The sequence below is a fragment of the Ptychodera flava genome, chromosome 15 (genome assembly GCF_041260155.1).
Source record: "Ptychodera flava strain L36383 chromosome 15, AS_Pfla_20210202, whole genome shotgun sequence".
Taxonomy (NCBI): Eukaryota; Metazoa; Hemichordata; class Enteropneusta; family Ptychoderidae; genus Ptychodera; species Ptychodera flava.
Window position 1 is genome coordinate 29,061,280 of NC_091942.1, and position 27,399 is coordinate 29,088,678.

The window sequence follows — 27,399 nt, forward strand, 5'->3', positions numbered from 1 at the left end:
CAGCACGCTGTAAACTCAAAGACGGGGTCAAGTTGACGCGTCGACATCAAGAACCACACAAAAGCTAGGCTACACTTGCCAGAGCCGTATTGGCTCGCCGGAAACATCAAACAGAAAATTATCTTATTTACGTTGAACTTTTGGGCCAGAAACCGCGGTAAAGAGAATCTGTATTTCAAATTATCCGATCGCGTAGCAATTGATTAATTTGACCCCGGGCGACCCGCGACTCGGCGCTGGAAAGCAATATGCCAATGATATTGGATAAGTCACAGTCCTTCTGTACTTTACAAGTACGCAGCCGGGATAGGGAGTTATCGCAGCTCCAGACTTTTTGGTATAATGCCCGTGGCGACCAATATTTCAACCATGTGAATGTAAACAACGACATTTCCAGTGTGACTTCTTCGATCAGTGTAAACATCTCACCGAAAAAGACGTAAATTATCCTTGAGTCTTCACAGTTTATTTTGTGTTGGCCTTTTATAACATGGGAAAGTGAGTTTAAATCGATTGAGATAGGCCTTTTAAAAATTCTCAGGTTTCTTGCCGTTCTCTTCTCTTGCGCCACTAGCCTGAGTAGCTCGAGCTGTTTTCTCTTTCCGCGGAGAGTATATTTTGGTTTATTTTCACATTTCAGGATCTGATCTGTAGTAAATATTGCATATTTTCTTTTTCTGATGACAACGGTTGTTTTTGTTAGACATGAAATCCTTCCAAGTTATCAACAAAATAACTGCCACTCAAAAAGTGGTGGCGTTCACCATCGCCGTGAAAGTCGACCGGAGTTGCGGTTCACATCAAAAAACAAACAAACAGACAAACAGTGCCTTTTATACTGTTTATCTTAAGGTTGTATGCGCCTCGAAACTGGAATACCTGAACTTTTGCTCAAACTTTCCTGAAGGAAAATTTCAACCATCCTCTTACCAAAACAAGAATAAAAATTTAGGGTCACCGTGCAAAATTTGATATTAGAGAAAAAATATCCATCATTTATTTATCGATATTTGAAATTCAAAATGGCCACATCCCCCGGTGTTAACTCAATGAGGAAAAATTTAATTTTCGATTTTCAAAATCACAAAAAAATGAAAACTTTAGTTTCTCAAGAGCTACAAAATGAACCATCCATACAAGTGATAGACTAGAAAAGTATCGGAAAAAATTGAGAGTCCGATAAGCTATCAACTAATATTATCATCATTCATACTATGTTTTGTTTATTCAAAAATAGCTTTTCTCTCTTCGGTATACTAAGTTGACACGCAAATCAAGATGTTTAACTATCCACTCAAGGCTGTACATTGTATTCTGCGCATCCTCAGCTTATCATTGAAAAGTGAAATTTTCAGTCAGGAATTACAGTCAATTTGACAGCATCTTGATACGCATCACGCTTTACCTATTGGGTACCGGAATGTGTACACCTTTCAAACGTCTAACAAAACACGTACCACGCTTCGCCAAGCATACACACCCTCACTGTGAAATTGTCGCATGTCTTAAGTGTTGAGAAAGTCGACATCAAAAGTTGCGACTCTTGTTCTGCAGAACAAAACACGGAACACGTAGAACGATACCAGACAGACAGACAGACAGACTTACATAGAAACATACGTACGTACAGATATACATACATACATACATACATACATACATACATACATACATACATACATACATACATACATACGTACTGGCCTCTGGGGGAGAGAGAGAGAGAGAGAGAGAGAGAGAGAGAATATTTTGATTAAAGTCCCATCACCACCGCACTGAAGTTTGACAAATCCCTTCATTAGATTGTGCTGGGGGTTAGCGACATACTTAAATAGTGAGTGATGAGTCGAACATATCGAAAGTAACATATGGCCGCTGTGTCGGGTTCGATTATGGCCATGAAAACTCACTTTGGTACGCATATATCCCACCTCCCGGTTAAGAAGTCGCCAATACCAGCAATTGAACAAAGTACTCCGGGACATCTATCGCGTAAATATTATGTAATTTAAATACCGCAGCCAATCGGTGTTTACGGTTCGCATGGAAACCTGTCCGCAGATTGCAGTCTGAAATGTCAAACAGTAGAGGCACTATATATCTAATTTGGCGTTCCGAAACGGAAAACAAGGAGGTGGTTCGTGCTAAACCTGGCGTTAGCCATGCCCGGCCAGTCGGCTTATCCAAATTCTTTGCCAACGATTTATGTCCCATGACTCATGTCATCGGAGAAATCGCCTTTTCCCAGCATACCCTGCGATGTGCAGTCATTAGCGATGTCATCAGAACATTAATCAAATAGTTTAATTTTCAACAATAATCCCCTCAGCACAACGCAATGTAGTGTTGGGCAGCGTTATTGGTTACAGGACCTATCACTCTGCATAGTCCCCATTCCCCGGCGATGGGTTCAGGTAAACAGTATTCCAATGTGGGGGCAAAACAACCGCGCGCTCCTTCCTCTTGTAGCCCTCATTTAGCCCCCATGCATCCCCATTTATGAGTGTTTTAAACGGTACAAAGAAGGTGAGAATGCGCTCAGATGTCTTCCATGTCCCTTCCATCTTCTGTGGCTATAAATACATCAGACCGATGTTTAAAGAATTGATGTTGGATTTAGGTCTACCTTAACATGAACCGCTATCGCGAGTTTCGTCGGTGCGGTATATAATAAAGCCTCCGATACCCTTGGACGACCAATGCCGATCGCAAGAAATCAAGAGTGGGATTGGAAAAGGGGTGGATAGAATCTCCCCGTCAGTATGGCCGAACTTTTTTCAACCGCGTTGATGAAACTACATCCCGCCCCGCGGCAATCCATTGTTGAGACCTATTTGGCCGAGCAATCCTTAATATCGTTGACCCACTGACGTCAAGACTGACTGGGACCGCGGCTGGTGTTGCAGAGCCAACTGCAAAAACTTGAGATGCACTGTCGGGCAGAAGTATTCGCTCGAGACATTACGTATACCTGTCATTGGCAAGTTGGAATTAAGTGTCAAAATATCAATCTCAGGTAGTTTGAATGGGTACTCAGAACACCGATGAAGACCAAAACAACCTAAGGCAAATAATAATTAATGAAGCAATAAAAAAATATACCGATAAATTAATTGAACCCCAGTGATATGAGACATTCAAAACAATCTGACATCGCTGACTGGAACCATATCATTCCCGCGCTCATGAATTCAGTATTCATCGTAAAGCGTTCACCTACTTAAGAATTTAGCTATATGAGGAAGAATTATTAGGTGCTTATGGGTTGATATCACTACCGACTGAAAAGCACACCGTGTTGGCAGCTGTAGTAAAAGCTTAAATCTGCCCTATAAAGCCTTTTGGTGCGATGACTCATGCTGAGAAATTGAACGACCTTGGAAAATCACAGCTGAAGCAGATTTCGGAGTGGCTGGACCCCGCAGCACTTCTGGACCAAGTCGGCGGTTTCATATTCCAACCCTTCGCTTTAAATAGAACATTCCATAGTCGCACTTCGACGAGGAGATAAGAGGATACATCCGGAGCGGGATGACAAATTGCCCCCCAAAAGATGATTGTAAAGTTTTATTTCATAATCGTGTGACGTTTAGCGTTGATATTTTTAATTTAACTTTCTGCGGAATAAAAAAGCGTGGAACTTCCTGCTCAGACTAGCTTGGAGACACGCACGGTTTCTTGGAGTGCAAGTGTCAATAACTGAAACGTCTGTTGGCGACGGTACGCGAAAAGTGTGGAAACCGACAGGAAAGGTTAAATAAGATCATTGTCTCGCATCTGGAAGGCGTGAAACCACCGTGGAAGCGCTCTGAAATTTTATACGAAACAAAGTGTCACGTGACCCAATTAGCGTTCTTGGGTTTACGTTCACCTTACGTGAACCGCGCCGATGAATGATATCGGGAGATACCGCGTGAAATTATCTACCATTCAGTACAAGATAGCGCGCTGTTTTGTGGCATCGTCGCAGCATCTGAAATGATAGAAAGCAGACAGTATGTCTAGGACCACTTCCATATACGGTACTGATTAATATTCATGACGCTTTTTTATCACTTGGGAAACCAATCAGCGGCTCTGATTTATTTTTGTGGAGATTATACAGGTCTGGGGTCACTCCAACAGTGGGGGATTTTTCTCGGCTCGTAATCTTACGGTGGATAATAGTAGTGCGGGGTGGATTACATAATAGTTGAAGAGATCGGCCGAGTAACACATGCAAAGCTTGTCTGCGGGGTTCAGATCAAACAAATGTGATTGATTAATTGCTAGGAAAATATAACGGATTGGCGAGGATAATTTAGCGGGCTTTGCTCTTTGCAAATGCCATCACACGTACATACCGCGCTCGCTAATTAACTCTGACACTGTGCCCCACGGTAACATAACTCTCTGGCTATATCTGTTTCATAGAGGACCCAAGTTTTTGTGAGCAGATATGGGAGCTGCGGTAAATTAAATCCCAGAATCGTTCCATAAGCTGTCCACGATCTGAAATAGAGTAATAATTTGCCCGTACATCTCGTATAACCTTATAAATCACACTTTGATTTTATTTAAAGTTTCTCAATCAGAGGTGGGTCACGATCCGCTGATACGATTTAGTGGAGACTACTTTTATGGTCGCGCTGGTTGTTATTTGCCGAGTACATTTATCACCCGAGGTAGATTAAAACAAACGAGTGAATTGGAAGCTGTTAAAACACAAATTAGAAGCGCGAAGATTAATTTGACTCGCTGAATCGTGCCGGGAATCACCGAATGTGTCCCCTTTGCGGCAGTGTGTAGTACTTGTCGGAGGCTAGGTAAATGATCAGACCTAGGTTTCACTCGCTAGGCATTCGCAATTCAACACTGCATATTAGACACTTTCCGTCAGACCAACGGTGAAAACTTTGATGATCGCTCAGAGATTACTATTGGCTTGTGTTAACCCTACAGACAGAGTTTCCAAGGTAGTTATTCCGACGTAGAGAGACAAGATTTACTATACCAAGTCGAACATGTCTCTTGGAGCATCACATAATTTCCATGCTTACCAAATTCTAAGTTACGATCGATTATATTTCTTTGCCAGACCATTCGTACATCTTTATAAATCTAAACCTTGTAGCCAGAATATCTATATTTATTTTGAAGTGAAGCAAAGAAGGAAACAAACCTAAAACTAAAATCAACCCAATTTATCGTATCTACTAATTATTGAATCAGAGGGGAAATTCTAAATAACCTTACAGATCACGTTCAGTGATTTTCTCCAGTATATTCAAGCAATGTTGAGTAAAATACTAGTAGTCCTGTTGCCTAAGGAAGCATGTGCCGTATGTACAGCAAACGTTTAATTTGAAGCATTGACAAAAATTGTGTATGACTATCCAGATATCTGGTTAGAATTTAGTACACACTGGCACTTTGATAAAAATTCGTACTTTTTTGCCCTCCTGTGGCTTGCATAATTAAAATTGTTTTGCATAATTAATGATTTTGCAATGTCTCAAAAATTGCACGGGCGAGATTTTATTCGACTTTGGAATTATTTTAAGACCAGAGTCGTGGTTTGGTTAAGGATTGGTGGGCGTGGCGTATTGATTGGCAGCCAATTTTCATATTCACGAAATTTTGTTATTAGGCCATACGTCAAAATTAATACGTGAATTTGATAAGACTTCAGATGTACATCATGCCTGGGTGTATTAATGCTGAAGTTTGATGGATATGGCATACAAATTATTAGTTCACTCGCAGATTATACGATTTTTTTCTGTAATAACGCCATAAATCAGAACTGAATCTACTGACTATCATCGTACTGAAGAGATTGGTTAGGTTAGTTGAAAGTTTGATGGGCCTAGCATAGCGATTGACATCGAATTAGCATGTATACCGAGTTCTTTGTTATTATGTTATATATCAAAACTAACAACACTAAAATTCAGACGATTTCAGCGTTACGGTTGTCATGCTTAGTTTCAGTTATGCTGAAACTCAGTGTGGTAGCCGTGGCATACTGATTATCAACTTATTTGCATATTATTAAGCTTTATTGGGCCATGCATCAGCACTCTCTGTACTGAATATGACAGGGATTCAGAGGTGCATTGGTCTTACTTAGGTTTACATTATGCTATAATGTTTGTTGTAAACTTAGTTGCATATTTAAAAGTTCGTCTGCAATTAGCTTATTGAGAACGAGTGACCGTATGCGACCCTTGACACCCTGGACATTTTCTGGAATATACTTAGTCCTCTGCCGTTGTTTGCTGCATTGTGATGGAAGTAATAAAATCAACTCAACAATATGTCCCAGAATGCTGCATAAACCTTCACCAAGATTAACCAACACTGAATGTCCTTGAACTTCAGCGACGGAGTTGCCGCAGGAAAGCTTTATCATGCTTAAAAAGTTTGATACCATCGAGTCCCAAATTGTTTAACTGTTTTAAATCAACGTAGCAAAGTTTTTTAAGCACACATGGCCACTGTTATTCTGTTTTCTGTTATATTATAGACCTTTTCACACGTGGGCAACTCGAGTCTTACTTTGATTGAAGGACGAGTTGACGTTTGCTAGGTCTATAAATACCGCGGACACTATTTAAAAAGCAAACAGTATTTTGATACTTGGAGAAACGATAGGATGGTTTCACCTCCAGTAACGCGAGGTTTGTGAGATGTATTACTCGAGCCAGAGAGTAGGTGGTCTCAGACTGAGAATATCGGTGTACTTTCCACTCGTGTATATATTTGTTGTGCTGACATGACAGGTTAAACAGCTGTTAAAATTGACATAAGTTGTCGACGAGGTCACGGATGATGGAAAAGCGCCATGGAAACTGTCCAGTTTATCGCGGCAGGAAAGAATGACTCGTCAAATCAGAGAGGGAAGTTTGTCGCGATTATCTCGTGGAAAGGCAACCATAATTCAAAATGTCCACCAGTGGTGCTCACACAGAAACCACAAAACAAATCATGTTATCGTTAAATGATGATAAGCTCGGATCTGAAACTTCCCCGGTGTTTCATGTAATCTGCTTCTAATTGAGAAAAAATACTTTGTTTTCCGTCGCTTTTCCTGTGATAAATTGCGGGCTGCCACTTTTGGACGGCACCTTTGACACCGCCAGCCTTGACTGCTTGGCTTCTTTCAAGTTGTCGTCTGCTGGTTGGTGCACCTGAATTGAACAGATGGTTTTCCCATTACTCGGTCTGGACTGGACAAAATGAAAACTCGCAGAAATGAAAGAAGGGAGCTGGGTCTCATCGCTTCAGAACCACGACCGTCGTTATGTACGCCCACAGGAGTAAAGAGCGGACAGCAAGTAATTTATTATAGATTTCAATTTTATTTCCCAAACGCTCACATCAAAAGAAGCTCTGATATTCATTTTATAGGAACAAACACCGAAAATGTGGCGATTTTAAGACTTCCAATGCAGCTCTTAAAATATCTGAAACGGCCGACTGAACAAAAGTTCAAACATACCTCATTGCCGTAAATTCACTCCTCAGACACGGTCCTGCCATTAACGATCTATGCACTTGCCGTTAAACGCAACGCGTTGGAGCTTTAGCATCAAAACGGGGTTAGTGTTCCAAAACACTTCGGATCGGTGTTTACACATTACACCAAAAAAATCGCGCTTTTTTCATTGAGAAAAAGCCACACCTTAGAGCTAGAAATATGTATAGGGATCTCCGAACAATCATGGAAAAGACATGAAGGGCTCGTATGTGGTCATATTCAAGAAGAATTCCCTGAAAATGTTGATTAAACTCGCGGATATCACCGGTAAAGTCACATATTCTGCACATCATCTGGAGGGCCGTCAATGTGTCAAACAGTGATACGTCACAAGTGTCTGTTATGGAGCTTTAAAACGGCATGGGTACGTCCGTTGGTAGTAGCATCACCTTTTAGCCCGGAAAAACGATTACATGCACGGCGATCAGTTTTGAAAGATGGCCCTGTCCTCAATTGAATGTAACATTTCGCACTCTGCGATCTGCGGGGATTAATAATTGATGTTTGTTAACGTGATATATGTTTCCAGAGAGCAGTACACATAAGAGAGAGGTTGCTGTATCGCTCACCCTCGCAGAGCGATGGTACTATAGTTATGATCTTCTAACGTTACAAGCTCTTAAATTCGCGGATATGCTTTCAGGACGTCTCTCTGGGACGTCAAACTCTTTGCCGTTCAAGCTACATAAATTGTCAGAGCTATAATTTTAGTGTAATGGGGAGACAGCCAGTTCGACTCACAAGTGAGAGAACGTTCGGAGGAGTGGATGAGTTGCCAGGTATGTGCAACCGAAATATGTCTCGCAGACGTGTTTAAAAACCGTTTAGACAGATGGACAAATGGACACGTCTGTTTACTGTGAGTGCGGTGCCGGTTGTATATAAACATTTTGCATTCATTGCACATATTTCGATACCGTATATTTTAGTCATCACCGAGAATAAACTGAATGATATCTTATCTTTTGATAGCAAGTTAGCGCTTTACTTGCGGCTTAGCATTGAGTGAGTTATTGTAAGACAGCTGAGGATATTTCTCTCCTACGAGACAAGAACTTTTATATACCTTGGGAAAAGACCGTTATCAAATTTGTTATGGAAAAATGGTGCTTGTATTAGGGGATTCATATCTTAATTTGCATAGAGACATATGTACCCCTGCCAATGTTACCATTATGGAAACGTTTTCAACAATATATATCTATACAGCTCGAAAGGAAACAAACTTGTTAATTTCACTAAAGAAACCACTTTGTACGGTAATACAGCGGCTGAGACTGTAAATATAAATTTGTACTTCACGCTGATTTCATGAAACTTCGTAAAGTTGAACGTTACATCCTCTAAAATTGAATAATGCTGCTCGAATGACTTGGGATCACGCGAGCGTTATAATTTAAGATTGATTTTTTGTTCGTGAAAGCTGTCTCCCATCGATTTTGTGTGCGCGAACACATTAATCCCAACGCATTTATTTCCATCTGTCAATACTGAGACTTAAACGCACATACTCCCGCTAGGTACCCGCTCTTCGTTTCTCCCATTATCACCTGACAAATGCGGAAATGTCAGGAGAGGACAGCTTTATCTTGCAACCGAATGGCACACTCTGTGCGACAGTGATCTTCCGAGAGCGTAAATATCGGCTACCCGCTGAAAAACAGAACCAGTTTGAGACCGACGTTCTTCTAAAATTGATGCGGTTTGAAGAAGAAGAAAAAAACGTGTGCTTTTAACATCTGACGTTAGTTCGTAATTCATTGTGAAGGCTCTTTCAAAACTTGCAAACGTAAAGTTAGCATTATTGAAGAAGTATAGTAAAAAGTTTCATTGGCATCATCAACGCTCACTATGCCATCAATACGATAATCAGCAGAAACTCAAATTGAACAAACTTTAAATACCACTCATATATATATATATATATATATATATATATATATATATATATATATATATATATATATATATATGCACGCACACACACATATATATATGTAAGTATACAGATATGCTCGATGCTAAAGTAATAATATCTGGACATTAAGTTTCTTGCATCCTGCAATCTTCGGACAGACAGACAGACAGACAGACAGACATAAATATGAGAAATGGTAGATGATAACATTCAGAAATCTGTGCTTTTCATAAATTGTAAAGAATTATGCAAGTATATTTGCAATGTTTAATGTCACAAGTCGATTACAAAACTTTTGGAGGTCAACTTTACCAATTACGATACAGTTTCATTTGTTGGGTATCTTTCACCTTACGGTCGATGCTATTAACTATCGCGGCTGCAATACACCGCTTGTTCCAGAGTACCAATGACAAGTAATTGTTTTGACAAGTATTTCGTCAACTTTTCACCTCGATAATTCCCTGTTTTGGTTCAAGCCTCGAAAGCCGTGAAAAACAAAGTCCAATGGAGGTTTAACGGTGATATACACAACGTAGTTAATACAGTAACGCTTAGGAACAACTGGATCGGTCCCTGGTGGATATTTGGTTCGCGATCGTTTAACCCCACCCCTCCTTATAGAGGGCTAACTTTGCTGTGCCGAATTTGGTGGTAAAAAGGATCAACTGCAGAATGTAAATGTCCCCCATTAAGGGCAACTGTGTTAGAACTCCACATGACTGGTATAGTTCTTCTCGAAACATAGATGAACTAACTAGACTACCTGAATGCTCAAATAAATTGAAACATTTTCACTGGGCGTGAATGTACATCATATCACTCTCATCATAATGTAAAGGGCGTAATGGGCGCAAGTGCTAATCGCCAATGATATTGCCCGGATATGGTCCTGATAATCTTATCGTTCACATATTGGTGATTTTGCCATCGCATACTGTTTCCCAAATGGTATGGTTGTATTCACGGCAATAGAGGAGAGGGTCTGTCTGTTTGTGATCTAACATTGCTTTTTAATAAATCGTTATTGTTGTTGATTTGCCAAAGTATAATGTTATGTCGTGCCGACGTCTGTCGTGTGTAACCCATGCAAGAATTGTAACAGGCCTTGTGCATTTCGAAGTTTAAAGCTGGTGAAACATGAGAATATACTGCAAAGTGTTAAAGGGTTGTGTGTTTTAACATTATGCCTTTGATAATTTTATCTCCTAGCTTGTGAGTGTCACTTAGTCGGAGCGTCGGGCACAGTGTGCAACCAAACTACCGGACAATGCCCTTGTAAGGATGGCGTCGCCGGCCTGACGTGCAACAGATGTGCAAAGGGATACACTCAGACTCGCTCACCAATCGTCCCCTGCGCCAGTAAGTGTATTTCTTGTTCAAATAGCATTCCCCAGAAACATGTGCATGGTGTGCTGTCCAAGTATATTACGTCATCGGACTGCAGCATGAGCAAAGAGCAATGTTTTTTTTATTATTATTGCAATGTCGCATCGCCCGTTTTGATACAGACGTATTGCATGTTTTGTCTCTTGCTATGGAATATGCACACTTGTGCTTGTCGTCTATGGAATGTGCACGCATGTTTTTTGCCGTTTGGTACATCGACATATCTAATTGGCGTTCTGGGCATGTAAAATGTATGGCAGGGTAACACTTGGTTCAGAATAAGCGACGTTTTTTCTTTTAGGTGTAAAGGTTCTATTAGTTGGCAATGCGATCGACCATAGGCATGCTACTTAATTGTTGAAAATCATGAAATATTTTTCGATTACCTGATAGAAAGACACATTACGTTTGTTCGAGAATTTAGAGTTGGTTTGAAGTATAACTAACACATTACGTTCCTTTTCCGTAAATTGTGCACGGGTGCTCATACATCTTTGAGGAACGTGTGCATGCTAGGCCTGGAGGACTTGTTAAAATCGATTCGATAGTCTGAATTTTAGTGGGTATTTATACACTTAAGCGCGCGGTATCTTGAAATCTCCGATAGCAACACGGACGTCGTCCAATTAGAAGCGTTTCCAATTTCAAAACATCATTCGCACTGAAATACCTGGAGACATTTCCACCGAGGATACACCGTATTTTCTGCTTTTCTGAATTCTTGCTGTCAGCGAGCGAGGTTGCAATCGGTGCTGCAGGGCCACATTTTGAAATTTGTCGGGCTGCGTACACCTTTCAGACTGAAGCTATACAGTGAATTATGGATCAGCATTTGTAATTTACCTGGATCAAATATCCATTCTGGGGGAGATATGTACTCTGGTTCTTCCATACTTTCTGTTCGGTTTTTTTTTCTGGAAAAACGATTCTAACGAACCAGGAAGAGGAATTGGTGCTAGCTGAAACATAGTGATAAATCTTTACTATGACATGTTACTTTATTTGTTGAATTGTCATGCCGTGATTTTTAAGACGTTAACATATGAAATATCATAATGAAACCAAACTCGGTGGACAATGTTCTGTGTATGCCAGTGCAAAGATGAAAAGATGATGAAAGTAAAATGGTTTTAATATCAGTAGGAAGCATGCGCATGTTACCACTGTATGCATATACGATTACGATAGCTTTTGAAAATATCATTTTTTTTCTGCATAAGATCATTAATTGTTATCCATCTTTTTTTCTTTCTCTCTCCTTCTCTGTGCACAAATTTGACCTCTCTACTGAAAATGTGGTAATAGAAATAGGTAAACACTCTATATTCCAGCTTTCAATACAATCTGATGAGGAATGTTTTCATGCCAACATACAAATCTTTGAAAATGATTTCGGAAATATGCACCCGCAGAATTCGTTTCATTGGAAAAAAAATGTGTACAGTCTCCAAAGACATTTTAATGCCTTGACACGACATATAAATTGTATAAAGTCATTATAAACTTTTTTAAAGATTTCTAATATCCGTTTATGAAATAACATAAGAAAATTTATGGAAATACTTCTATATGTACTGTATATATATATATATATATATATATATATATATATATATATATATATATATATATGCCACATCCTTGCTGTAAACTCGGTGTTTTTTAAGATATATTTGAAAAGTAACTGTCGTTTATATAAGTATATGTGTTGGCATAAAACATTGTTCATCATTGTCAGTATATCTTTCACTTTTTTGTTGCCTTTACGATTTTAATGCAAATATCACACGCTTTAATATCAATGCAGAAGGTTAAGTGATGTTTGTTAGACACCTTCATGAGCAGTGATTTTTTTTATGAATTGAAAATTATTTTTGTTTGTTTGTAAACATGCCATTGCTTGTCACATTCCTAAGATAACGCTGGAGTGTATGTGTGTTATGCTCTATAATATGGGAGAACTAAATTTTAGTCCTGATGAATAAATTTGTGACTGATATTACTGCATATTGTACACAACATGAGTATTTTGTGTATTTCAATAATACTTTAAGGAGACGAAGGCAAACAAATATAATGAAAATATCAACAATACATGTTACCTTCAGGAAAAGCCTAGAATATTCTTTGTGTCAGTACAGTATATGTAATTTTTCACATTGTGACTAAATTCCAGTCTGAGTACAGTATCCATTATACCTCTGCAACTAATGAGACAGTTGCTGAAACTGGTGACAATACTTTTAATTTCGTATGCGGTTCTATAAAACCAACTAAACATATTCATCTCCCTCAAGTAAGTTAAAGTATGAAACATTAGCCTCGCAAGTGCAACGCATTGCACACAATATGCAATATTATTATTGACAAATTCTTGTTTGTGATATAACTTAATCGGACACTACACACGTGCAGGCTTTGTTGGCTACATAAACTCCAGACATAGTGACATGATTTTTTGAGTAGAGCAAGTTTCACGTCACATGTACAACAAAAGGAAAACTAGTGAAAAATGCATCGACTGTTGCAGATAATTGAGCTGTACAACAGCAATCATTTATTCTAGAAGGCTTGCACGAACAAGAGAGGATTTTAATGAAGTTGCAGATTTCGTGTATAGACGGAGTAGCTTGGTAGTTTTACTGTTGCAAGTGTGCCATATTGCTTTACGTCAGCTAGTAAGAGTGGTGATTGAGTGTCCAATTCAGAAGGGTAGATTAATAACAAATACTTTATAAAATAAATGAATGAGCAAATAAATAAATGAATAAATGAATAAATAAATAGGTAACTATACAAATAAAATAAAATAAAAGATACATAAAATCTAGATAAAGAGATTTTGACAAAATAAATTAAACAATGAAAAAAGGTCACACTTCAGCAACAATTAATCAGCTTTTCAATTTTACTGTTCATGGGACAGATACAAATAGTATACACTACCAAGTATTCTCTTCTGACAGAATATTTTCACTACTGGGATTTTTGTCACTGATTATGTTTCGACTATTCAATTCACACTACATACCATTATTGATCTGTTATAAAACTGCTTTATTACAATTTTGTTTGGATGAATTTCGCTGATAGTTACCAAGTTGTTGGCAGAAGGCATAATTGTAGTTGGGTTGGCAATGAATGCATACTTAATATGGTCATACCTGCAGGGGAACATATCTGAGTAATTCAGTGAAACAAAGATGTACATAGGAATACAGTTAAAAATATATGTTATGATTTCTGTGTCTTAGAAGTTCTTTCAATGATTTTGCTGCGGCAGTTATGATCTCCTTACAAAATTGAAACCTTTCCCGTTTTTCAAACATTTAAAATCCTATTCCTATGTTTTTCATTGCTTAGAAACCACACCAGAACCAGTTGAAAGAACAACTCCAGAACCGTCTGCAGGTAAAGGTAAGTGTCTCTCTTCCACCATAAGTTTCAATTTCAGTACTGTAAAGAGGGCAGCATCATCACATCACAGGGGGGTTTAGAATTGCAATATATTATTTCCTTTCAATGTTTTCCAGATTTTTAATTTATTTTGAAGTTGTCAGTGTCAGAAGTGCAGAGTTTTCACATCCCACTTATGTGAATAATAATTATTTTTGCGAAAGAAGCAAGCCTAAAAATTCACTGGACAAACTTTCATTCTCCAGATGTTTTATGTTTTTGACCACTCCCTCTCAAGATGCAAAGGTCAAACCCTAATATTGAAACACTTCCTGTGCACGTTAAAGTCTGGTTTTCTACTTGAATCTTGGAGTTTCATCACTCATTGGAGGTATAATTATTGATCCGAAGAGCTTATCAACTCTTTTGCTGGTGAATGTCACCCCAATTGGCCATGCGGCTCCCCTATGCCATATGGTTGGATGTATGGGAAGGGAAACCTACAACAAAGTTCATAATCAGTGTGTGTGTGGATATGTTCCCTACAGAAATGATAGGCACTGTCAAATTGACCTTGCATCTCATTTTTTCTTCAAGTATGTTCCACACTTACTCAGTCTCTAAGCTACTCAACAATTCTGGACCATAATAATTAACAATTACGTTTTCTGAGTCCGTAGGCTGCATAATTAAATCACTGCAGAGCAGCAGAAGTGATTTAATTTGTGCTTAAACAAACACCCTCTTAATAAAGAAGAGAAGTAGGTATTGATTAAAATGTAATTAGCTGATTAATATTCACAATTGTCCATTTCTGCCCATGTCTCATTACATAAAGTAAGGGAAATGAATTACTGGCTGTTTTTACCACTGAGTTTTTTTTTTCCCCAAATCAATGGTGGGTAATTTTGTACATATCTATTGGTCTGCTACATTGGTAGTTTTTAAGTACACATTTGAACATATGTCACAAAAGTTGGAAAACATGCAGCCATAAAACAAGGCAGGTTTTTAAGCAAATCCTTATAAATTAAAGTCTTGTGAAAAAGTAAAAATGATGGCCATTCTAAAGCTTCTCCAAGATGTGTCACTTGCACATAATCTGATATTGGTCTGACAATGAACATGGGTCCTGTCTTGTCTATTTCATCTCTAATATTTTGATGTAAATCTAATGAACGGGGACATCATCATTGTAATAAGATATTTTTCCATCCATTTGGAAACATTCAACATATGAATATATATATATATATATATATATATATATATATATATATATATATATATATATATATATATATATATATATATATATGGAAGAGGGGCTGATGCACAATCTTGTCATGTTGATGAATTTTAAAAATAAATTGAAAGTATATATATATATATATATATATATATATATATTTATATATATATTTATATATTTTTTTTTCAATTTATTTTTAAAATTCATCAACATGACAAGATTGTGCATCAGCCCCTCCAGGGCAGTCCACACACTTGTTTACATATTGGCACTGGCATTAGTAGATTAGGCTAATTAATTTTTTATTATTTTTGTTCCACATGTCAAAGTTCTGAATTTTAGCCAAAATAAACTTAAAGTCTGTTAAATGTTTTGAAAAACAATGAAATGCCCTTCCTTGTATTGTTAAATTATTTTTTCCCTATAGTTGTTGTCTTGTCGATCACACAGGGAGGCAAGATCCAAGGTCTGGCTCCCATGTGCATACCTGTTCTTCCCTTGAATTCATTGGCCCATGCATGTATATTGGCAATGAAAAACTCTGTTTTGTGCTAACATGGTGGCATGCAAATACACATCACAGTATGCTTGCATATAACTGCAATATATAAAGGTCTGCAGTAATGGCCCCTAGGAATGTTACTCTTTCTGTGGTTTCTTACACGCAGACACACACTGACACAGACACACACTGACTAATAATGCTAATTTTACTGACGAGATTTTATAATGTTATGAATACAAGGAATGCCATTTCATTGTTTTTCAAAACAATATACAGACTTTATTTTGGCTAAAATTCATAACTTGACGCATGGAACAAAAATAATAATAATTAATTAGTGTAATCTACTAAATGTCAGTGCCAGTATGTAAACAAGTGTGTGGACTGAAGGGGCTGATGCTCACTCTTGTCATGTTGGTGAATTTTAAAAATAAATTGAATATTTTGAATTCTAGTTGCTCCAGTGTTCTCCCCAGGCCATTTTAGCGTAGCGGTCCCGCTACGCTTTCGCCTCTCCCCGCTACGCTTTGATTCTCCCCGCTACGCTTTAAAATATTCCCGCCATCCTTTAGTTCACACGCTAGCGCTCTGCGTAGCTACCAGCTGATGCATGTATTGTCTACACATTAGCGCTCACAGCAACTTTCACCTGGTGAAAGAGTGGAAGGTGTGAAGTATGGTATGCGTCCGATAACTTGTCCGTAAGTGTTGAGAGGAACGTTAAAACAATAGAAGAATCGGCTGGGTTGTTCACAAGTTTTCATTCTACAACGACTATTACGACCAACAAAGACCTTTAGTCGGTATACATCGAGGACAAGTATTCACAGAGTTAGGCGGTGTAGCACTAGCGGGGCCTTTGATCACATTCCCATGCTTTGATCAACGAAATGGACCGCAAAAGAAACAAAAGAAGCAGTTGACTAGTGAGGTCGATTATGATTTTACAACGATGATCTTTTTTTTGTCCGAGTACGATCACGATCGCGATCGAGTTCACATTGCATAAATTCCAATATGGCGGCGGCCATGTTGGCCGACGTGTTTATAACGTGTTGACATTGATCCTGGCGTCGCGTGTGGTTCCACTCTGACACGTTCTCTGAAAGATTTTACACCTGATTTTCGAGTGATTCTAGTCGTACTTAGTTCATGTCTTGTGATCATCTTGGTGGTATTTTTAAAATCAAGAATCGAACGACGATGTTCAGTGGCAGTGGTAGTTACGCGGGGGGGGGGGGGGGGGGGGGTCGGCTGGTTGAAATTGATCCCCGTGATGAAACATTATTCGCGGTGTTTGTCGTTCAAAAATGATATAAAACTCAATTACATTTGAATTGTGTAAAGCTTAAACTTATGAATTTTCCTCTTTGTTGGCAATTTTTGACAATTTTATTAGCAATATACAGCGTGTTCATTTTTAGCCGGATGCCGGCCAAATTGACCGGCTACTTTCGTATATTGGCCGGCTACTTTTCAGCACTGTTTCGCTCTCTGGCCCGGAAATTCTGGTTTTGATAACAATAATTAGATTTTTTTGGTACATGGTGGTCTTGCAAGCCGCAGATAATATTTCAGAAGTGCCGATGTGGCTATATGTAGTCTAGCAATTTACGCGGTGAACTTGTTGCTATCACTGTAGTACCGCGATCAGCGAACGTGGTGTACTATACACTGGGAATCGCTCTCGAGGTCAACCTGGCTCGCCCGATTACAGCCCGAATTATTCCGACGTTCACATCGGGTATAGCCGAAAATTGGACTAACATACAATTACGTTATGCCCGCAAATAGCCGACCATTTCCGAATGAAGCCGATTTTTGTTTCGCTCAAACGCGGAAGAGAAAATCGACGCTTGAGAGCTTTGGTTTTCTGCGTAAGAGTAGGGCCTAGTCTGATGGGTTTGGTAGGTTTTTGATCAAATCTAAAGCGACCACAAGTTACTGAGTCTCATTTTTCATACTTTCGAAACGCCATGTCAATCTATATCCATGGTCGATCACGATGTCAATATTCAACTCAGTCGATCGACATCGCGTTTTGTGGAGGGGCCGTGGTTGTGTGCATCCCGGAAGAGAAAGTCGACGCTTGAAAACTTTGATTTTCTGACTTTGTCTGTTGGTTTTGGGAGGTTTAGATCAAATCTAAACAAACAAAAAATTACTTGGTCTCACTTTTCGTACTATTGAAACGCTACGTCGATCACAGTGTCAAATTTCAGGTCGACCGATATCGCGTTGTGTGTACTGTCACTGTGTTACAATTGACTACCGGTACTTTGTACACACACGGCGTAGTACAGGCTGGCGTTCAGTGTCGTTAGTTTGAGGTTTTATCAAACATGAACACTGAAATTTAGCTCTCTTTTTCAATTATATTCAACATCAGCAAAAAATCAATAATCAGCTCGCGGATTCGTTTTATTGTGAAATTAGTACAGTGAATTAAATTCACTGAAAATTGTGTTCCTATAATTCATTGAATTGAATAAACTCTTTGATTTTACTGTATCGTCAATCACGTTTATTTAAATCAGTAAAACACTTTGTACGGCCAGGCTGGTCAGGATTCTAGCGGATCATTATCTGGATTGTGAAAACCCTAGGCCCCACGTTCTTATGATTTATTTCAAAATGTTTGTTCAAGTCATGAGCTAAACATAATTCTACACAACAGTCTGGTGAAATTTTGCTGTTATCCTTGTCAACTGAATGCAGTTGACAGGCCTGAGTGATATCAAATTAATTTTTCTGACTTTTCTTTTAAACTTTATCCCTTGAAAACATGTTGTAATTGGCAATGATAATGATTATTCTGTATACTGAAATGGTCTTTAATACTGTACAAGAATGCATAAAATTACTCCAAAATGTCTTCAAAATTTAAAAAGTTCTTGCCCACCCCGTCCCTGAAACCCTCCCCCTTGTGTGTGTTGAAATAACCTTTTATACACTGTATAAGAATGCATGAAATTGCTCAGAAATGTCTTCAAATTTAAATATAATCCTTAACACTCTCATGCTGAAATGGTCTTTCATACAATCAATAATGCATGAAATTACTCCAAAATGTCTTCAAATTTTAAAAATTTCTTGCACACAGGGAGGGGACCCCCTCCCTGAAACCCTCCCTACTGTGTGTACGTTGGAATAGCCTTTTATACACTGTATAAGAATGCATGAAATCGCTCAGAACTGTCTCCCCCCCCCACCCCGCCCGCCCAGGGAACCTGGTTGCACACAGAAGCTAACCGCCTACTTTTTGAATTTTCCGCCTACTTCAAAAGTTTTTGAGAACCCTGAATATATGTATTAATGAAACTCCGACCAGACGAACCATTTCTTGCTTTCAATCTGAACTTGCTGTTACTGTTTGAATCTTCTATTTAATAGCAATTGTACTATACTGTGCAGTGTGATAATTTATTTAAGTGTAATAAAGAGTTTCCATGATGTTCAAATTGCATACTTGTGTGTCACCATTGCATTTGTTGTGAGTGTACATGAATGCGTGGGTGCATGTGCAAGCTTATATCCGTATGCAAATATAAATTAATGATATGCAAATGATTATGCAAATTAGCCGCTACGCTTTTGCTTGATCCTGGGGAGAACACTGTGCTCCATGCCAGCATTAAATTTAGAAAGGGCTTGCCTGAGTGATTTTACATAGTAACCGAGATCTATGAAAAAAACTGCAGCTGCAGTAACATTCCTGTGGACCATTACTGCTGTCCTGAACTATCTACAGTCACATGGCTGTTTAAATGCAGTTATTGAGTTGTGTGTTTGCATATGACCGTGTTAACATGAAACATAGTTTTCCTTGCCAATATAAATGCATGGGCCGATGCATTCAAGGGACGAACTCACATGCACGTGGGAGCCAGATGTTGGACCTTGCCTCTCTGTGTGTTTGACATGACCACAGATACGGAACCCGTAATTAAGGCGTTTATAAAACCATATCTAGACATATTGTGTTCGATCCCGTCTGGCTGAAACATTGTCTCGGATTAATGTGTATGGTGTTGTAAGCTGCTTAGACAGTTGGAATATTCAATCGCTGCCAACTACTGGCTGTGTTGATCTCTCTTGAAGGCTAAATCAAAGAATAACCCAAGGTCCACGGCTTGGACACACTGCATACCCCGATACAAGTTCTTTGTTGCTACTTGGAGCTGGTCAGTCGTCAGATCTTCATGCTTCACTGGCTTAATGTTTTTAAGGTGGACCAACTTTTAAGGCCTACTCTTTTGTCTTTTTGTGGAGTGGTCAGACCTGGCATGTTGTGGCATTGATTTTACTTAATTGGTCCTCATTAATGTAATTGCGTCATTCTGAGATCGTCGATTACATGTTTACTGCTTTTGAAGAGCGAAGTAAACTGTACTGGAGAGGACATCAAACAAGTCAGGGCCTATGCCAGATTGACATAGCTGCCCACCGCTGTTTACTCCTGATTCTATGCAAGCATATACAAAAAGAATAGGAACAAGAAAAACACCATCCCCCAAGGCTATTCTCTGCAACAATCACAATCATGGCACACAACTTTTCTTTTTCATTCAGAATGACCGTATTAGAAGTCATAGTGTGATATATTTGAGAGGGGGGGGGGGGGGGGTTGTATCAGATACCCAAGTTACCAGAAGCAATGCTACTCAAGAACAGCTCTTGTAGTAAATATTGACTGACTTTGCATGATTGCTGTAGTGTTTTTTGTGTTTGCCCTTGGGGCAAAACTCTGACAAAGGAGCGGCTTGATGTAATGAAGTGGAATTACCTGTGAGTGCTGCTGATTACTTCCGCTAGTCTCAATTTTCATTAAGTAAAAACCGAATATATGACGAGGTTGGAAATGCCCACTTTCAGCAATCAAAGTTCACAGTCGGAACATACAATTCTGAAATCTCGTGGAATGATTTTGACATTGACAATCAGTGCAAGCTCAGCAAGTTAGGAAAGAATTTGAATCAATATCTCGTTTTAGTTAAATGTCACCTCCATTAGCATTTTTGCAATTTGCTAATTTGTGTGTACCTAATACAATTAAATCATGTAAACAAAGGCTTCCATCTCCCCAATTAACAATTGAACTAGACGAGTACAGTTCAGTGGACAGGGTGTCATCCTTGGTGGTGTTTATATCTTTCATCATGTGTGCTGTGGCAGTTTCCATTGCTTCGTACATCAAATCTGTACCTGGCTTGAGTCTGAAAAGGAAATTTGATCATTTCTGATTCAATCTAGTCTTTACCATGAGCCAACCATACTAGATTTCATTATCTCCTTTTCTATGTCTCCCTTATATGCACAGGACATCATATTACACTGGGATTAGCTGATAAAAAATATTGGATAAAGGGAATTCAAGATGATAAACACATACTCTGAGACTTCAAATGTCAATAGCCTCAGATTAGTCTGATCTCAGTGAAAGTGCTTATTGAAAATACAAGCGTGAATGCAATTGAGTGTAGAATTTAACCCCAAGACGATACAGTTGCTAGGTTTATTTATGAATATTGATATGCTCTGTTGACTTTTTGAATCAGACTTTGAATATTTGTGGTGTGGCTGTCAGCTTTATACATCACCTTGGGTGTGTAAAATCTAATATTCGCTGAGACTGAATAGCAAAAGCCCATATAATGTGTGAAAGGCAATTACGTTGCCCAAACGCAGCTGATCAATTTGAAACTCATGGAGGTGGACAAGAATGCATATGCATGATTATGTAGCAAGGCAAGATCAGGGTTCCTGACCCTTAGATTATCAATCATTTATTGCATGGCTCAACTATTTAATACAATAACTAGATGTTGCGTACCTAACCGAGGTCTCCAAACAAATTACTAAAATTCAACTGAAGATCACTGTTATAAAACTTTCTCCCTCTTAGCTTATTGCTGTGATAAATCTTCGGTTATGAAGTACATTATTGTCCATCGCTGACACCTCACTATTTGCCTTCTTGTCACAGCTTGTTGTATGTATTTCTTGCCGTCTATGTTGACAATATTTACCAAAAGTATACATTCTGTATATAGAATGTTGTTGAACTGAACTTCACAGCCACTAGTATTTGCATATTCCTACATCACAATAAAACTATACATTCTATCTATTCAATGTTGTAGATATGAACTACATTGCTATTTGCATATTCCTACATTATTTAATAGCAAGACGGCTGCATAAACTGAGATTTGCATAACAATTGCCCCATTCTGGGAATGTGTCTAGTTTGACTGATGGCACTCAATGTGAAACTTGTGCATTGTGACTCATTAATGTGCTGTTTGTGTCAAGACTGCATTGAAAAAAAATCTGCAGGAACTTTGTTAGACACGCCAGAGCCTTTGAACTCTTTTCGGGACGCTCTGAATGACACATGCTGATCACTCTTCGACTGCCTAATGGGTGGAAATAACCACAGCAATTTCAAATCCATGGCAATGGCTAAGGTTCCCTGGTCTGTGTGTGTGTTTTACCGCTGAATATACAACCAGTGGTGGGCTTCTCTGCTGGGTGGTGGTGTCTAGCCCACTTGTGGGGAACCAGCGTTGAACCATTTTGATGAAATATCCAGACTGTTCCGTATTCAAATAGAAAGTTCAGCACATCAGCATGGGCATGGCCAATCATCTTATTCACCAACACATCTGGAAAGTTGACCTTTCACACATTTTGGATAAAAAGGAGTAGCAGACCTCATATATCAGCTTTTGCTGAACTGATGTATATGACTCAGCTTAACTTCACTTATCCTTGCCCTTATTATTCAGACGTTACAATATAGTTTGTTCCCATCCAAGGTTTAAAGTGGCAATAGCTGTATTAAGTTTTTTCATAGCATTTTCATTATTTTTTTGTTCTATAAAACAAAGAACTTTTCATACTCTCCTTCCAGAAGTTTGTTGAAATACAAAGTACATGTGTAGACCTTTTCCTGGTTATCCCATGATGCATTGCTGTGGCTGTACCAATCACCATACATATACTGATTTAGAGGAATGAATTCTAGTTATAGGAACAGTAAATGTGACTTTTGATAATTTTTCAAAACTTTTGTTTTGTATGTCAATTGAAAGTTGTTCTACTCCCCATTGCATGTTGAAATATCAACTATTTTAGCTTGTCAACATAGCATCTATACATGTAAAATGTGCTGTTATTGCTTACATTTGAATTCTAGTCTGTACCAAAATTCACTTGTCAACAATAACAATGCAGTTTACACATGTACAGACCAGGTTTATAACCTGAATAATGTGCATCTTAACATGCTTTTGGAAGTAGAACATGAAGTAGAACATGAAATTGTAGGTGACACTGAAAAGAAAAATTGTGACAAAATCATCAAAAGTTACAGCTACTTGCCCTTCACGCAAGTTCAAGACTAAAACTTCAGTTTTTCACCAAATATGAATAACCACGGTCATTACATACATAGAGACTGTGTTGACAACTTTAGACTGAACAAAAATATGTGAAAGTACATCAAACGTTACAGCTGATGGAACTCTTTAACTTTGAATAAAATCTTACAAAACATCCATCACCTGCCCATTCCACTGTACATCACACTGTAGTCCTACTTTCCTTGCACAGCTCCCAGATCAAACCACCTGCCTGGAAACACAATATCTGTACACCGTTGTAATGCCAAGGATTAAACTGACAAACAGTAGACTTCTTCTCCCCATTAACTGGTGTACACTGTTTAGAAATATGCATTTCCTATTAAACATTTTTTCTGTTTTTCCTTTTTCTGACTCGACAGAGTGCAAGAAGTGCAAAGGAGACAAGCGATCTGTCAGTGTTTCCAAATACTGCAAGAAGGATTACGGTAAGGGTCACTCTACACAGTATTTTAACAAAACTGTTATGATAATCCACAACTCACTGACCAGACACCAAATGAACTCCTATTTTTGCCAATTATTACATCCTCAATTCATTTCTTTCTCTTTGATTAAAGTTCTGTTAAAGAGGGATAGTGGAGAAAATTGCGTTGAACATATCAGAGACGGTGATATTTGCAGTTGATGCCCTATGGTCAAAGTTTAATTTCTGAAAAAGAGAAAAATACAAACACACAAATAAATACCCTGTAACAAAAAAACCCTAAACTCAAAAAAAAAAAGATAATTCATTCTCAAGATTGAATAATATTTTTTTTTCATTTATCACTCAACAGCTGTGCAAGCTCAAATACTGTCTCGTGAACAGACAGGTGAATGGTTTAAATTTACAATCAACGTAATGACAGTTTACAAACATGGCCAGAAGAAGCTGAAACGGGGAGACCAGCTGCTCTACGTCCCCGTTAATGACATTAACTGCAAGTGTCCAAAACTTAGGCTGGGCAAAAACTATCTCATTATTGGAAATGAGAAGAAGAGCGGAGGCCCCAATGGACTTGTGGCGGACGGTAAAAGCTACGTCATCCCATGGAGAGATGATTGGAGTAGACGAATGAGAAAATTACAACGGAAAGCCAGAAAATCCTGTTAAAAAAATATATCTATCTTTTACTTGTGAAAAGAGTAAAGTGATTATGTAATGTTATGTAAATTTCCATAAATATATATTGACTGTAGCGTAGGGGTGATATGTCGTACTTGGAAATTGGGATATGTGGATTCTTGTCTAAGCATTCGAACCATGAATTTTGCCAATACCACCCACATGAAAAATAAAATAAGGATGTTCATTCCACACTTTGGAAAGCGACCCCCTCACGATGGAATGTGGAAGAAAATTCCGACACGTCGCTGGCGGTGATTTAGACTGTAAGCCGGATGCCAACATCGGTGAGTTGGCAAAGCACGGCACAAATGAACTCAAAAAGGAGTGAGTGTGTGAGAGAAAAAGAGAGAAAAATCGAAACAAACATCTCTACAGTTGTGAAGAAACTGTTTTCGTACTTAAAATCATTTCCTATGAAGCATTTTGATACAGGGAACGTCTTCTGAAGATCACAGATAAAATAATTATGATCAAGTGGCATTGTATTTTATAAAAGAGAGAAGTTTTGTAATTATTGTTCAGTGTGCACCACTGTAGACGTTGTGGACGATGCATTGTGGAAATATTACAGATTTATTTACTGGCTAGCGTACAAAAGTGCTCTGAAATGGCAAGATGGCAAAAAATGTGAATGCAGACCGTTACACTTGACTGAAGATTTTGCAACGTAAACTGACAATAGCCACTGGCAGGCCATTTTTCAGTTTGTCATTTGAAATCATGTCCTTATTTTCAGACCTAAGAATCTTCAAAATAGCTAAAAAATCTGCTTTCTTTTTGACATATAAAATATTATTATAACAAGGTGCTATAACCTGAGTATGCAGTTGTGTCAGATAAAAACTGGGACGACGTGACACAGACATATTAAAGATGTGAGAACAGATGACCCCAATCTTTAAATTTTATGCAATTTATTTTGCCTGCTCAGCCCAGACATCCCTAAACTGCATTATGGACATGCTGTACATATACTGGAATCTGATTTTATAAACTATACAAAACTTGGGGTGTCAGAAATACAGATTTACCGACGTGCAGAAAACCCACGAGTTCTGGCCATTCAGTTTGTGTCATATCACACTGTGATAGATGACTTTCTCAGAGTGTTCTTTCACAAAACACCATGCATATGTGCTCCTGAACTCAAATTCCACCCATCTATGAAGACCCCTGCATCTTGGGGTCAGAGTAAATCTTTCAGGACGAACACCCTGCTTTTCCAAACAAATACTGCCAACCCTACTCTGTAAATGGTTTACAATGAGGAGCTTTGAATGAAAGCTATGTCCCAGATACAAAGCATGTGAAGAAAACCAATTATTTTGCCCAGGAAATTACCATTGAATATATATATATATATATATATATATATATATATATATATATATATATATATATATATATATATATATATATATATATATATATATATATATATATATATATGCGCTTCAGGACAGTTACAGCTTCAGGAAATGTCTGAATATCTGAATACATATACTCTTGTGTATTTTCAGAGCACAAATTGAGTAGCTGCTTTGGTGCTATTCTTTTACATTGTCAGGTGCCTTTTACAAAAAAAAAGAAAAAGAAAACACAAAAAATACAATAACACTAACAAGATATCCTTATATTGTATGTGTCATTTATGTTACCTACATTTGTGAGGTTGTCCTTCAACATAGCATGAAGCTTGGGAGCTTGTTCAACTGAGACCAGTTTGTGTGGTCTTTGACGTGTATTGTTTACAGTCGGGCTGTAATACTGTATGTAGCCAAATATAGTTGTAGTTAAAACAATATACAGGCAATTGGATATGAATGTTATTTCAAAAGACTTTTTAATCTACAATATGTTTATTGAACAGAGAAACGGGAAGGGGGGAAAAGGAATTCAACAGAAAATTAAATTGTGATGTGTTATTAATTCGTATACTTGTCAAACTTGTGAGTCTTCAACTCTTTTAACAGAATTTAATAAAGTAGCAAACAGTGCCTTTGGTTGCAAATTCGCCCTTCCCTAAATTTATGTATGTGGGTCACACATTGGAAAGACGTGGCTTCCAACTTGATAAAAAGTTTTTTTGAGCGGCTTGAGTAAATAAAGTTCCTTATTTATATTTTTAGCAAATTCTGGCCTTTTTTCCCCCTGAAGAATAAAAATCTGATGCTTGTGAAATAGGCTGATTCCTCTGCACCATCTATGCTTGCTTGCTTGATTAGACACGATTCATGATGGCTGATGTTGAAATCACTGATTGTAGATCTTGCAGTTCTACAGCAAACAGCCTGGATACCATCTTCAGATGTGGTTCACCCTTTGTCTCAGGCAGTTAGCTGTGATATGAAACACTGTAACACAATCGCTTCTCCATGCATGCTGAATGAAATATCCCCCTTCCCCCCCTTGAAATCAAAGGTACTGTTCAGTAGGTTCTATTTATATTTTTGAACGCACAGAGGGAAACACACTTTACTGTGTACTTGTGAAATGAATGGTTGAGTGTAATGAGATTTTCCCTCTGTTCAGAAAGATTTATGGTAAAAAGTTTTCCGTTATCCTCACTGTCACATTTATATAGTGAGTCATCCAGCTAATGGGAATACTAGGAATATGACACAGCTGACATGACAACTATTTTAATTATACATTATATATAAATATATTCCAAGTGGTTTCATGGTCCTTTAGGTGTCGAATTATTAATAAAAAATTTTGCATTCACAGCTCAACCCACCAATGAATTTTACTGCTCATTGTCAGAGCAAAGATTTCACAAGCATAAAATGAATGTAATATGCGATGAATTTTAAAATTTTATGATGAAAGAGTGCTTTTTTTTTGACATTCGAAGAAAGTGTATAAATTTATAAGTT

The 27,399-nt window shown here is 38.1% G+C and overlaps 1 protein-coding gene across 1 annotated transcript in view; it reads left to right on the forward strand.

The window, feature by feature from the left end:
* LOC139151817 (netrin-1-like) overlaps positions 1 to 25,414 on the forward strand; it is a 39,020-nt gene extending 13,606 nt beyond the window's left edge. Inside the window, exons 4-7 of the mRNA XM_070724816.1 lie at positions 10,653 to 10,802; positions 14,193 to 14,246; positions 23,772 to 23,837; positions 24,189 to 25,414. Coding sequence (XP_070580917.1) covers positions 10,653 to 10,802; positions 14,193 to 14,246; positions 23,772 to 23,837; positions 24,189 to 24,505 — 587 coding nt within the window. The 3' untranslated portion in view covers positions 24,506 to 25,414. The remainder of the gene's footprint in view (positions 1 to 10,652; positions 10,803 to 14,192; positions 14,247 to 23,771; positions 23,838 to 24,188) is intronic.
* The last annotated feature ends 1,985 nt before the right edge of the window (positions 25,415 to 27,399 follow it).